The following is a 14,748-nucleotide window of genomic DNA, read 5'->3' as shown; positions in this document are numbered from 1 at the left end:
TGAATGATACGGCCCATAACCATTGCCTTTATGTAAAGGCAACCAAATTCACATTCTGCTCTTCCTTTTTCTGTGCTACTGCTGCAGTTTCTTTTCCCCACCTTCTTAAGGCTTGGTTTGAGGTCTTTGTTCTTGTTTTCTGTAGCTGATCGCTTCTGTGCACCTGAGGCAGCATGAAACGGAATAATAGCCTTGGCTGAATAATAGCCTTGTCACGTAACGCATTCTCTGGAACAGCTGAATTATGTAAGAATATATTTCATTGGTTTTAAATTTACCACTGCCCAAAACAGAAAGCACTAAATGCAATACTTATGGAGAAGAATGAATGAGGTCATCTATTAAATTTTTCATCTACTGCAGCTGGTTAAGCCTGAGGGTGTCCTGAGCAATATAAATCTGAGAGCTCAGAGCTTCAGAATCTGAAGGAAATGGAAGAGGAGAGAATCATGTGCTAGATATACAAGGAGCTGTAAAAAGAAATAATATACAGTTTTACTGGAAAAGACTTGATGATGCTGAATCCACATCCGGGCTTTACAAACCACTTGCATTCATAGTTCTAAAAGAGTGTCTAAAAGAGCCCATATTACAGCAGGATGGATTCTGAGCAAGGACAAAAAGATGTGTGATGAAATTTGGTGTAATTAGAGAAAGGATCAAAAGAATTTTGGTTTATAAACTCTAAAACCATACCAGTTAGACCAAAAAACACCCTTCTCGGGTTATCTAGTGCTCCCGCCCTGCTACTGCAGTGTTAGGGTCAGGTCTTCAGCTAGTCTAAATTGACATAGATCTCTTAGAGCTCAACAGAGCCATGCTGACTCACACATGCTGAGGATATGGTCCTTGTTCTCTACAGCACATTTGCTCATTTTTAGTCCAGTCATGTTTTTAATGTCGCAAGTGATGGGGCTTCTAGCTTTTTCCTTGGAAGACTATTTGACATCTTGCTGCTAGGAAGACTTGCTTTAGTCTGCCTAATCAATTTCTCTTTTTTGTTTAATTTTATTCACCACCCCTAACTATGCCCTTGTTAGTACTTTAAATTAGTACTCTCCAGCCTGGGTTTTGGTTTTGTTCTTTCACTCTCCAATGATGCTAGCACACAGGATGCAGAGCAGGGAGAAAAATACTTTCCACATTTTCCAATATCTATTGGTTCCTGTTACATTTGGGTAATGAAATGATACCAACCAAGTCCTCCTATAAGTATTTTTAACTCTAGGGAGCTCAGTTAGTCTGATGCTGGGTTTAATGGACGAACCGAAGTAAACTAGAACTGGACCAGGAAAGTGAACAAAAACGAGCAGGGGAAGTTGGCACTTAAGCAGACTGCAGATTAGATACCTCCTTGGCTATGCTGAGTAGGCAGGCCTTTCAATGGCTCTTAGCAACGCCCCTGCTTTGACCCTCCTCATATGTGAGGAAAATCAAATCAATACACTGTTCTTCAAATCACGATGCTGCAGCAGCAGGGTATCGCAGCAGTCTTCATCTCTTCTTAAATTTCTCAGTGCTTTTCCATTTGATGGTCTCTGGATTTCTAAACCTCACACCCCGATTGCATCTCTGAAAGGATCCCTTGAGTTCCCATGTATAGTCTTCTTGTTATTAGCAAGTATTATGTAGGCAATTTTAAAGTACTTCTGGATTTGCTGGCAGTGATGATACTGATCTGAAACTCTATTAGAATCTCTTTGTTGCTATAGCAGAAATCTCACTGGCAATCTATTTTAATTTAAACTGTAATTTGATTTTTGCTGCTGTTTGGCTGTGGAAAAATGATTTTTTTTTTTTTTAAATTTTTGCCCCTGCAAAACAATTAAAGCCAATGCCTGCTTTTGTTTTGATTTTTGGTAGTCGATCTGCATTGACGTATAGATTTGGGCTGGTGTATATACTTAAATCAGTGTTATCAGAACCCTATAAATAAACAATTGGTATTTTTGTTCCAGAGATGGCTAACAGAGGACCGAGCTATGGTTTAAGCCGAGAAGTGCAGGAAAAGATTGAACAGAAATATGACCTGGAATTAGAGAACAAGCTGGTGGATTGGATTATTATACAGAGTGGTGAAAAGATAGAGCATCCACCTCCTGGAAGGCAAAATTTTCAGAAATGGCTAATGGATGGAACGGTAAGTGTTGATCTAATTTCATATAAGAATTATTTATATGTGTACAATGCATCTTAGTCTATTAACATCTATACCCTAACTGTGTATTTTCATCTGACTGCATAGGACTGAGGTCATGGGTTATTTTCGACTATATACTAGTATTGACTGTACTATTACTGGTTTCCTTCTGATCAGGATGTTTTTGATATTTCAGAATAATTTTTCTGCCACTGTATTGGGATATGTATGTTAGGTTTGACTCATTCCTTCGCTATAATTTCTCATAGAGGAACAAGAGACTTGCTTTTACAATCAGGTTTGTACTTTTTTGAGAAGAAAATAAGAATGTTGCTGTTTGTGTGTGTAATACATATAGACTGGTGCGTTTGATGATGTCTTTCTCCTTGGGAATAATTCTAGAGCTATTATGTTGTATTCCATTGGTTTATCAAATAAACACACAAATGCTGCTGTTTGCACAGGGCAGTAAGACTTGGCTGCTGGCTAATTATTGAATCTCTGCCAATGGTACTTTAACAATATTTCAATTGATAGTGCTGTGTTTTCTTTTTTTCCTCCCACTACTGTCAATTGTTACTTAACCCCTAGTAAATAATTGTTTTATTTCTTGCAGTAGATCAATGTATATTTGATCAGGTTATCGGTGTCATTTAATAAAACCTTTAATGGCACTTTAATACTCAGATTGATACCAGTGGTGGTTTTCTATCTTTTTTTTTTTTTTTTTTTAAAGAAATGATTTCTCTGAGAGATTCTCCCCATGTCAGAGCTTCACACAGCATAATCCAACACAGAGAAATTACCTTCTGCTTTAGTGATCTGGAACTAATAGATTTTTTTTTAAACTTCTGTTTCTATTTTTATCTCTTAGCTGTTGTGCAAGTTAATAAACAGTTTACATCCAAAGGGAAAAGAACCCATTCCAAAGATCTCTGAATCAAAAATGGCTTTCAAGCAGATGGAACAAATTTCTCAATTCTTAAAAGCTGCTGAAATCTATGGAGTAAGAACTACAGATATTTTCCAGACAGTGGATTTATGGGAAGGTAAAAAAAAAATGATATTGAAAATGAGCTCACAGTCTTTATTCTACTCTGCTTCGATCTCCACTAGCGGTGCATTTTGGCTAAGGAAAAAAATCTCTAATGTAATTATCTTTTGCTTCTGTTTGCTTTACCTCATTACCATTCTCTTTTGGTGGTGCATTAGCTCCTCCAAGGGATTTATATTACCCTAAGGACATAATGGAATCTTTGCAAGTTAATGTGTTACCCAAAAGCCATCACTGTGACAGGCATAAAGGTAATAAAACAAACTGTTCCCCCATGCCACTTATTTCCAAGCAAACAGCTCCTAATAACAAATATGAAAAACTCTATTTTCCTGTGACAAGCCTTTATTGAATGTTTCAAATTAAAAGTGAGGCTTAAATTTTAGCTGTAAAATTGGATCACAAAAATCACTACCCCAAAAAGGGAAAGAGACATTTGATTTTTTCAGTTTGTGTGAAGTCTTTTATCTTAATCATGACTAGCTAAAACGAAAAATCACCACTGACATATAGGAGGGTTAGGTTTCCAGAGTTGTCAGCCCAACGTTTTTTACCAGCATTAAAGTCTCTTTAAAAAGATCACCATGGAAACATTCAGCTAAAACCTGAGAACGCCCCCGTGAGTTTGCAATAGCTCAGGTCTGTGAAGATTTATGCCATTCCACACAGGAATGAGAAGGGGTCTATATTATTTCCCCATGAACTTATGATTCTTTCTGAAAGGCTATTTGTATCTTCTGCCTTTTACCTCCTATGTGGTGATCTATCACTTTCTAGTGCTCCTGCCATGTGCTCTGGGGCATCGCTAACGCCACATGGTAGAGCGCAGTGCAAGGGCTTGACGTAGAGATGGCCTTAGCGTCGTTGAAGACAGGAGTTGAGATTTAGGGGGTGGGGGTGAAAGGGAGCTACAGAGGGAACAAAACAATGGATGGGGGAAATGATCGGTTGTAGATGGTCACTCACTGGAGTAAGAGGGGAGGCTGCATGGAGGACCCTAGTGCAGGGTTGTTCCTTACTGTTTCTTCTCTGGGCTTTTGTCGAATGTAGGGTGTATCTTCATTGCACAGTTCACCTGGGCTCTCACCCACGTTTTAGCCCAGTCTCTCCCCTATCCACACAAAAACCTGTGCATCCCGGGACTGGAGGTGCTTTGAGGCCCGGCCAGGGGTAGTGTGGGTTAGAGCCTGAGCTTGCTTTCTCTCAGACTGGAACCCACCCGCTTTGCAGTGAGGATGCAGACAAAATCGCTTGCATGCTGATAATCCTCCACTGCCTTCCCACAATCCCCCCCACTCTCCCAAACGACAGATAAATTCTCATGCAATTGACTGGGAAAGAATCCTAGAGCATCTCAGTGCAACAAACCATGGGCTATGCCCCACAACACGCACCGGCGAGAGTGGACACAGTGGCGACACAGAACTGTAGCTATGGCTTTGCTGTGGGAGTGCTCACCCCCAGGCAAGGCTAAGCCAGGAGCTCAGACTCGAGTGCCGGTCACCTGGGTTAACTACTCATTTTAAATGACTGAAGTAAATGACCTTCCTCTTGCCCTGGAAAAAGATTCCACCGTCTAGTAAGCTATTGCAAGGGAAGTTTATTGTGTGTGTTCTTGCTCAATCTGTTTTCAGTATTAGCCCACTTCAGATGTTGTTTTGGCAGCATTTCGTGTCCAGTAGTGATTTAACTCTATGCACGTAAAATTGCATCAGCTTGGTTCTTACTAAGAAAAGGACTTCAGTTGTAGGGAATAGTTCCTAAAGATAATCAATCTCCCCCCACTTTGCTTTTCTTTTGCACTAATTACTTTCTCCCAAGATTTTGGTTATTTATTTATTTATTTTATTTAATGCATGAAAGTGTGGATTTAGCTGGGTTGGATGAAGCCAGACCTAGTGTGGGCAGGCACAATCTTTCCTCATGCAGCAATTGCAGTGCATCTCAACCCTTTTCTGCAGCCTCTATTTTCCTGTCCTGGCACCCCCACAGGTCTTCCAATGCATCTCAGTCCTGAAATGAAACACCCCTTGTTATCCCAGTCTTGGGCCCTACATAATGTCTCCCCCTTCGCCATAGATGGGGCTTCAGGCACCCCTGTTATTTCACTGTTGAGGCTCTTGATTGGGAAGAGTTAGAAAATGGAAATGTTGCAGCAATTCAGAGGACGGAGGAGATGAGTGTGTGTAAGTCCAACATTCACTTCCTATTTGTATCACCTCACATACTAGAAAAGATTGCCAGGTTGTCCTCTGCAGTAGGAGCGTGAACCCTATTTTCTGTTGGGAGGGAGCTATGCTCTGAGTTGTCTAAACCAAAAACAAAGGCGGACGGCCAGATAAACAGCCCCTTTTGCCACTAATATTTTTCCAACAGCTTTTGCTGCAAGGTTCTTGAAAACCGAGAGCCAAAAATACACCCCACACCCCCACTGCTTGGTAGGCTGTTTCAAACACAGTAGACCAGCCTGTACCCATCTTCACCTCTGTGGCTCCTTCACCAGGGCTGCTGCTTCAAGCAAGGTGAAGCCTTGCTTTCTCTCTAGTACTTTTCTTACTTGCATGTGTTGGTCCAGGAAGCTTTTCTGCACTATGTTCGCAAACATCCCGATTACCTTACGTGCTCCTTTTCAGTGCATTCCCCTAGTATATTTCTGGGTAGCTTAAATCAGTAATAAGCCAACCCCAAAGAGTTCAGAGATGCAGCTTTGGATCTTTATCTACATTTTTGAGGACTCTGGTTCAGCGATCCCCTCCAAAATAGTCCCTCTGTCCCCCTGAGGCTGATCCCACAGGTCCCATAGAAACACTTGGCATGAAGGCCCAGGGACTTCTGGATAGGTTTGTCTCAAGGAGAAGGGACTCTTTCCAGCAGCTCCTCTTCGGGACAAGTTAGAGGCCCTCCTCCAGCACTGGTAGTGCCCAGCTTTTCTGCTAGGCCAGGCTGTCCCATAGGTATCAGTGTGCATTGCACAAGGGCATTTCAGGTTGAGAAGAAATGGCAGCAGGGGCCGAGAAAAGATGCCGCCAGTGGTATTGTCGTGATTCAGGAGAGGCAAAGGAAGGTCGGGGAGACAGGTAAGACCCTGTTGTGGAGTCTCAAGTGTGGTGTGGGGCCGAAGAGAAATTTTTAACGAGACTTTTCTGCATCTTAAAGTCTTGAGTTGTTGAGTTTGGCTTGAGGGGAGGCTGAGAATGCAGAATGACTTGCATTTTGTGTCTGATCAGGTCTTATTTTGACTTGTTCTTCCATCCCAAATATACATCTTCCCACATCTTTCTTCACGATGATGCTCCAGTCTGACTGTCAGACAGCAAGAGATGCCCAGCATTCCTCTGTGGTGTGGCCTCCTGCTTTCATCCTTCTCCTTCTCAGCCTTTCCTAAACTGCTTGTATCCTTTGGTATTTGCCCTCTTTCCACAGCCATGTTCGGTCTCCACACAGAATTACAGTCTGTGCTTGCATCACCTGTGTTCTCCATCAGGCTTCACACGCTTGTCGGGGAGGTAGCTCAGATTCCAGTCTTGACGACTGCTTTGTTTCATTATGTGACAATCATCCCCTACCCCATCTGTTTCTCCGGTGTCGCTTCTCCCACTCCCCACTGCTAGTTAAAGCACGGCTTTGGTGGCAGCCTGCTGAAGCGGAATGCTAGATGCAGGGGAGGCTACAGATGGCTCAGGCAGGCTCATCATGACGTTTTGCTACCGGCCTTTTGTTTTCCAAATTGCCAGCATCATCCAGCTCATTCAGTTTCAACTTTTCTTCCCCTCCCTGCTTCTCTGCTCCAACCACGGTGGTGCTTGCTCCAGGGGAGGTGTCACATGGGCAACATTATACTTAGCATCTGCTACAGCATATGGTACATCTGCTACCTTAGGGGGCCCATAATGCTAAAACCTCATGCCATGCTCTGTGTGTGCGTACGTTATAGCAGCCTCTTAGACTGCTCCTTGCTTAAAATAGGGCAAAGCTGCTTCAGTTTGTGGTAAAGGTGGTCACTGGCTGGCCATTTATTTTATGAGAAAATTAGCCCTTGTGAATAAAATTCCTGGCACCCTGCGCGGATGCAAAAACTTGGATCTGCATCCGATCTGCATCCCCAATAATTAACTTGGATCCGACCCACAATCTGCACTCCACCTTTTATATATATATTTGCATCTGACTGTTTCCACGGTATGCATCCGATGAAGTGAGCTGTAGCTCACGAAAGCTCATGCTCAAATAAATTGGTTAGTCTCTAAGGTGCCACAAGTACTCCTTTTCTTTTATCTTACTGTTAGAGTCCTGTACGGATACAAACATTTGGATCCACATAAGAATGGCCATACTTGGTCAGACCAATGGTCCATCTATCTCAGTATCCTATCTCCTGACAGTGGCCAATGCCAGGTGCTTCAGAGGAAATGAACAGAACAGGCAATCCTTGAATGATCCATCCCCTGTTGCCCACTCCCAGCTTCTGGTATCCAATCCTTGATCTGCAAAAATGGTAAAAATACAAACTCATCTGCAAATGCAGATATCTGTGGATTTGCAAGACTCTAAAATAAACTTAAATGGGCAATATCATGGGCCATTTCGACACCGTTGGAAGCTGCTACATATGTTGAGCTTAGGGACCTTACTCATCACAAACAGTCCAAATGCTTTGTGTCTGAAGGTTTGCGTACGTCATATCCCTTAATTTAATCTGTATGTTGCCAGGGAAATGTAGAATATAAATGTGTAAAACAGGAGGCTTGACTTCCCAGACACACACTCTGCCTTGCAATGGCTTCCTTAGCAGTGGTTGGTTGGAAATTGGTATAGTTTAGCAATCTTTTTTTTCATTATATCTACTACAAAACATCATGTATCTAGCATCATAAATTTTCAGGTGTAGATTAAACCATACATTCCCCATTCTGAAGCGTTTACAGTCAATGACAGACAAGGCCTAACATTATTCAGGAAAGAGAATAATGGGATAGAATGAGAATATTCAGGGAAGAACTGGGGTGGAGAAGAAGGTAGGAAGGAATCGTAGTAGAAATGGGATGTGAGGAGGAGAAAAGACAGGGCACATGGGGAAAGCTTTTTCAAGTGCCCAGCACCCAATGTGGGCAAATCTGCTATATGATTTCTGTGACTTTTTAAAGATTAAATGGAAAAAAGGTTTTTTGTTTTATTTTTTTCACAGCATTTTTGATTTTTTTGACTAAATGGAAACTAAAAGATAGTTTGGTTTTTCCCTCTCTCTTCCTTTTTCCTTTCTCTCTCTGGGACACACACACACACAAAAGATTGGAGAGGTGGGAGAGAGAGACTAAAGGTGGAAGGGGCAAACTTTGAGGGTGGGGGGCAGAACTGCAAAATGCTGACTAAAAGGGAAAACTGTTGTTGAAGAGCCATTTTTTTTGTTAGAAAATGTGTTGATGAAAAAACATCAAGCAGCTGGAATGCTGAGCTCTGTTGAAAAAAACTGGCCTTTGATTTGGTGCCTATGTAGGTGCCTGAGCTCTTTTGAAAATCTGGCCCTTGGTGGACAGGGAGTGGGAGGCTGTTCCAGGTGCAGGGGTGGCATGGGAAAACGTGGGAACGTGACAGAGATGAAGGGGGAGAACTAAGTCAAGAATAACACTGGGAGTAGGACAGAGAGGAAGATGAAGGAAGGAAGATAGACATGAGGTGACACAGAGTCATGAAAGTAAAGACAAGGAGCTTAAATTTGATATAGCACAATATAGGGAGCTGTTAAAGGGATTCGCAGCAGTAGTGGATGGGTACTTGGGCAAAAATTGGTGAGAATGAAGGGCATAGTAGTTGCTAAGGGATGGGAATATGCTCTCTTAACAGAGGGTTCTTGCCCAGGAATCTCCAGGCTCTTCAGAAAGCTGAGTAAGCATCATTATCCCCATTTTACAGATGGGGAAACTGAGGCTTTTTTACACAGTGCACCTGTCTGCGCCAGAAGGGGGTGAACTATAGTGCGTACTAACGTGTCATGTGCTAACTGGTGCTATGATAATAAAAATAATAATAATAGAGCACAATGCAGTTGTCAATGCCATTGCTGTCTGCTAGGCACACATCTATTACTGAATGGTTCTTGATTTCTTACTCCCAACTTTTTGTATTAAGTAATATCTCTAAAGCAGAAGTTCCTGCACCCAGCTAATGTTTCTGTGCTTGAGCAATCTCCCTTGAAGCAGGGATGGGTTTTTGTAATGGAACCTGCCTCTTAAAGGCACACAGGATTTTAAACTCTTATCTGTTACTCTGCAAGCTCCCTCTCTCTACATGCTCCCTCCTGAACTACAGTATCAAAATAAATATGGGACTGGGAAGCAGGAACTCCTGAATGCTAATCGTTGCTTTCTACTCCTCTCATGGTCTTCAGCAAATCAGTCAACATCTCTGCCTCAGTTTCACCATCTGCAAAACTGGGATAATTATGCTCACCAGTGGCATTGAAGGGTTTAATTAAGATGTTGGGTGGAAACCTCTGTGAAGATGCTAAATGATGGTGGGAAAACAGTGTTGCTATCCTGAGATCATCTACTTCAGAAGCAGATTTTTTTAATGATTTTCAATGTCTGGCTTTTTAGGGAAGGACATGGCGGCCGTGCAGAGAACCCTAATGTCTTTAGGCAGCTTGGCTGTCACCAAGGATGATGGATGTTACAGAGGGGATCCCTCCTGGTTTCACAGGTGAAGTGCCAAGCAAAACCTCCCACAGCTAATTGCCATTGGATGGTGGGAATACTGTCTGCCTTTAAGCACCAAATGGATTTAGGAAATTAACTGGGGACCGATCAGTCTTCCCAAAATGTCCTGGAAATTTTTCACAGTCCTGAGTGAGGTACCTAGGTCCTCTTAAGTTTTAGCTGTAGACCAGGTTTCAGACTAGTTCTTAATTGAATTAAGCTGAAGTGAATAAAGCCTGGTTTAACTTGAAATAAGAGTGTCCACACAGGGATTTGCACAGATTTAAAAACTCATTTAAGTTAAACTGGTTGAACTTTCATATGTGGACAAAGCCATAGATATTCAAGGTCTGATTTTCTCTCACTCGCCTGCGCTGATAATTCCTTAGAAGTCAGTGGGCCTGATGCTTTATTGCCTTGCACTTTGTATCATCATTTGTGTCAGTGCAAAGTAGGAGTAAAATGCCACCAGGTCAGCATGGTGGCTTTTTACACTCAGTTTGCACTGGAGTGAAGTGCAAGGTAATGGAGAATCAGGCCTAATGGAGCTGAACAAAAGTAAAACCTTGGTGACAGCAGAAGCATATATATATTCCTCATATTTCAATCAAGCACCCTGAATGAAAAGCAGCAGTAGATCTTGCTATCCAGCGGACCACTTAATGCCAAACGCAGCACACCTAGCCCATGGAAGTGCATATGATGGTAGGAATAATGCTAAGTAATATAAACTGTAGCTGTACTCAACTGTTATTAATATGCCTGGATCTCCTTTGATGTCTTCTATCTCATTCACAGTTTTGCCTGTCTTTGTTAATAATCACATTTCAACTTTCTGTAGCCAATGAACAAATTATCCAGAGATACCTGCCTGACATGATTAATAAAAGAGGAATCAAAATAAAAGGAGGAATTAGTTCCCAAGGTTTTAATTAAAATAAAACAAAGAGCAAATGAATCCCTGTTAGAATTAAGTGCTGGGAAAATTATAAAAATAGGGAGGGGAGAAATCCTCTCTAGATGGCATTGTAGATAGTAAGCTTGCTTTTCAGGTTCTGGAAAAGAAATCGAGAGAAAATGAAAATATGGCTGGTTTTTCAATAGGTCTAGGCTAGGCTTGCATCCCTCCTAGAAGAGCAATGTTTTGTGGGAAGACAGTCCATTATCTGATTTCTGTTAATTGTTAACTAAGTGATAGGAGGGTTCCCAGAGTCTAGGGTAGGAACTCATGAGCCCTTTTATAATTGTAAATATGTGAAAATGAGCAATGGCCATCCATTCTGAAAAACCACAGGACATGGCTGATTTTTCCTAGATCTTTTCCATGTTTCTGCAAGGTTCTGTGGCCTGCAATGTGCAGGAGGTCAGAAAGGCTAGATGATCACGACGGTCCCTTCTGACCTTAAAGTCTAAGAGTCTCATGAGAAATTTGGGCTGCCTCCTGCAATCTGCCTAGCACCGTGAGCCAAATCCAGCCAAACAGTTGACCATGTACTTACAAGCATTGCAGGCCATAGTGCTCAGCCCCTTCAAGGATCCAGCCCTTGGAGAGCCCTGAATTGATTCCAAACACTGCAGCTTCCTGGTGGAGGATTTTGATGTGACAGTACGCTGGTGGTTGTGATCATACATGAAAACAGGATAATGCAACATTGCAGGGTTACCTGACCTGCAGGATAAATAGAAGCAGGTGGGTTCCCTGCCTGGGTGAGATCATAGTTTTGCTTGTGAAGGCTAGCCTCAATTTGTGACACTGTTCTATCTTGTGGCCTATATGGCTGTATGTCAGCTACTATCATTTCAAGCCCTTATACTGGTTTCTCTCCCTTTTTTAAATGACTTTTCCCGCCCAGGTACGTAAGCAAGAAACCCATCTAAGCGGAATGCCTATTTAAATTACCCACAACCTGAGATCTAACAGCAGAGCCCAAAGCCTTACTGGCTTTGCCATAACTACCGCTGTGTACTCCTGGCTGTATTGGAAGAGACAGACATCTTTGGGTTCTACTGAAATACTTTCACCTAAAGCACTTTGGGGGCAGGGGAAGGCAGCAGTGGTACATAGATTTTGCTAAAAGACAGGGACTGTCATTACCGCAAGGGTTTGTTTAGTGGTAATGGGGAATCAGGACTCCTGGGTTCTAGTCCTTAGTGCTGCCATTAACTCATCCTGTGAACTTCAGCCAATCACTTAATTTCTCTGTCACAGTTGCCCTATCACTAAAATAGGTATAATTGCTGGATTCGAAGGAATGGAGCCAAATTTTGCTGTCATTTACGTGGGTATAACTCAGGAATAGGTCCATTGACTTACATGGAATGACTCCCAATTTACACTGGTGCTCTAGCTGGATACCAAATTGTGTTCCATCACAGACACCGTCTCATTGATCATACCCTGTGGCCAGGACACTGTTGCTAGCTGCTTCTGGATGCCATAACCTTACACAACTTAACCTTCTCATGACTGTGTCATACGTCATCATACAAGTATTTTACCTCCCAGGGTGTTGTGGGAGTCAGCATATTTGTACGCACTTGGGGAGTCTAGCATGAATGGCACAATACAGGTGCAAAGTGTTGGTATGGCCTTGGCTGGCATGTACATCACGGTGTGCAGTGCAGAAAAGCAGTTAGGCTGCCAGTGTTGTGTAGCCAATGGGATGCTGAAATAAAGAATAAAGCATTGCAGTGCAGAGAGAACACTTGTGAAGGGTCAATTTCAGAGCCCTGAAGCCTTTTAAAATCATGTAGGCATAATCAGGTTGATCCGATATTGCTTTTGTGTCTGGACAGGAAAGCACAGCAGAATCGGCGAGGATTTTCGGAAGAGCAGCTTCGTCGGGGACAGAATGTCATAGGCCTTCAGATGGGGAGCAACAAAGGCGCATCACAGTCGGGCATGACAGGCTATGGGATGCCGAGGCAGATTATGTAAATGGCTGTCTGTCGAGACGCATTCTATGGCATGATCTGATTACAAACACATAGCTAGCTCCCTTTCAGCCGAAAACATGTTTTTTAATAGTTTGCCCTTTTTAGGATTTTTTTTTCAGCTGCAACTTTTTGACTAAGAACATGGATGTGTGTGTTGTGTGCCAATTCACCCCGCGCACTGCTGCCCCCTACTGTTCACTTCTGAACTATGCAAAGACTCTGGTTTTCTGTATTTATTTATTTGCGAATTGTTACCTTCGGCATTTGTGTCTTACAAAACTCAATCTTGTATCTCAACAAGTAACCTCATCCTTCAGATCAGTGACAATATTGTTTGATCTTCTAAAAATAAAGACATTTAAAAAATCCATTTAGACTGAATCTTTAAAGCCCACAACTTCCAACACAAGTTGCCTGTGGAGTGGGGTTACGTGAACCCTCTGCCACGTGTAGCACTTTGGTGCCAGGAACCCCCAGGAGTGAGCTGGGTAGTTGACCAGCTCCTCTATCTCTTTCCTGTGCAACATGCAGAAAGTGCTTGCTGGAAACTGCATGTGCACAGAATGGCATTCCCCACCATACTGCTGCTGCATCTGTGACCCTGCTTCTCCATGGCCAAGTTACTTCTGAAGCTTCAACCGGGGCCGTACTCAAAGCTAGAGCCAAATTCAGCTCCTGAAGTAAGGTGGTGGGATTGCAATGGAGCTGCACCAGGGCTGAATTTTGGCTTATAATGTCAATGGTCTGACAAATGCTAGAAGTCTGTTGTGAACGGAATTCTTTCCCACACCTCTCCAGTGACCAAACCAATTAGTGCAGTCCATTAACTGGAACTGAGGGTCCAAGATAGGTGTACCTTAGAGTAGTAAGTAACTAATGCATTGCTTTTATAGAGAAGGAAACAGAAGGAGGGGACTTACTTGTGGCCACATGTGAGTTGATGATGAGTTAGTGCGGGGGTGGCCAACCTGAGCCTGAGAAGGAGCCAGAATTTCCCAATGTACATTGCCAAAGAACCACAGTAATACATCAGCAGCCCCCGATTCGCTCCCCCTGCCCCCAGTGCCTCCCGCTCACCGGCAGCCCCACGCATCAGCACCTCCCTCTCCCTCCCCACATCTCCAGATCCGCTGTTTCATGGCATGTAGGAGGTTCTGGGGGAGGAGGGAGAGGAGCGAGAGCATGGCAGGCTCAGGGGAGGGGGCGGGAAGGGGTGGAGCGGGGGCAGGGCCTGTGGCAGAGCCGGGGGTTGAGCAGTGAGCACCCCCCGGCACATTGGAAAGTTGGCGCCTGTGGCTCCAGCCCCAGAGTCGGTGCCTGTACACGGAGCCGCATATTAACTTCTGAAGAGCCGCGTGTGGCTCCGGAGCCACAGGTTGGCCACCCCTGATTTAGTGGATTAGCCATGGTACTGGTCTCTAATCTTGAGGGAGACTGGTTCCCTCAGGGACACAGGGCAAGTCTCTCAACCTCTCTCTTCTTCAGTTTCCTCCTCCATAAAATGAGTGAATGAGATTTCCCAGTCTCCATAAGGGTGCTGCAACTAAGACATAACCAACTAATGCTGGTAAAGTGCTTTATTATTGATTTGAATATTACAGCAGCAGTGATGAGGGCCCTATTGTGCTGGATGGGGTGTGTGTGTGTGTGTTGTGTGAATTGTGACAAAGTTCCTCCTCTGCCTTGGTGAATCCTGCGCTTATTGGCGGATTTGCTCGCCTCGGAGGTTCACGGCAGCCCTCAGTTTGGCCACTTTCGTGGCTCAAATCTGCCATTCACTCAGTTAGCCTCATCACTGGCCAGCATGGAGAAAAGGAAGAAGAACAATTCCCGCAGTCTCTGCTGATCCACCTAGTGGATCAGGGAACAGGCCAGAGACCTTCCCCTCTGGTGGAACCCATAGTCTAGGTCAACTCCTCTGGTAT

At 43.4% G+C, this 14,748-nt stretch overlaps 1 protein-coding gene across 1 annotated transcript; it reads left to right on the top strand.

The window, feature by feature from the left end:
• Positions 1–1,463: 1,463 nt before the first annotated feature.
• Positions 1,464–12,936, top strand: TAGLN3 (transgelin 3). Its single transcript, XM_077807298.1, has 5 exons — positions 1,464–1,479; positions 1,959–2,140; positions 3,015–3,189; positions 9,788–9,890; positions 12,683–12,936. Exons 1-5 carry the CDS (start codon positions 1,464–1,466, stop codon positions 12,822–12,824), a joined length of 618 nt encoding a protein of 205 aa, XP_077663424.1. The 3' UTR covers positions 12,825–12,936.
• The last annotated feature ends 1,812 nt before the right edge of the window (positions 12,937–14,748 follow it).

This window comes from Eretmochelys imbricata, chromosome 1 (assembly GCF_965152235.1).
Source record: "Eretmochelys imbricata isolate rEreImb1 chromosome 1, rEreImb1.hap1, whole genome shotgun sequence".
Lineage (NCBI taxonomy): Eukaryota > Metazoa > Chordata > Testudines > Cheloniidae > Eretmochelys > Eretmochelys imbricata.
The sequence above is the reverse complement of the archived record's forward strand: the minus strand, read 5'-3'. Positions and strand labels throughout refer to the sequence as shown.

What these genes read in the sequence shown, in the direction of transcription:
- TAGLN3 (XM_077807298.1), top strand. An exon ending in GACAGTGGATTTATGGGAAG is followed by an intron (nt 3,190 to 9,787) that starts GTAAAAAAAAAA and finishes CTGGCTTTTTAG; the next exon opens with GGAAGGACATGGCGGCCGTG. An exon ending in GATCCCTCCTGGTTTCACAG is followed by an intron (nt 9,891 to 12,682) that starts GTGAAGTGCCAA and finishes GTGTCTGGACAG; the next exon opens with GAAAGCACAGCAGAATCGGC.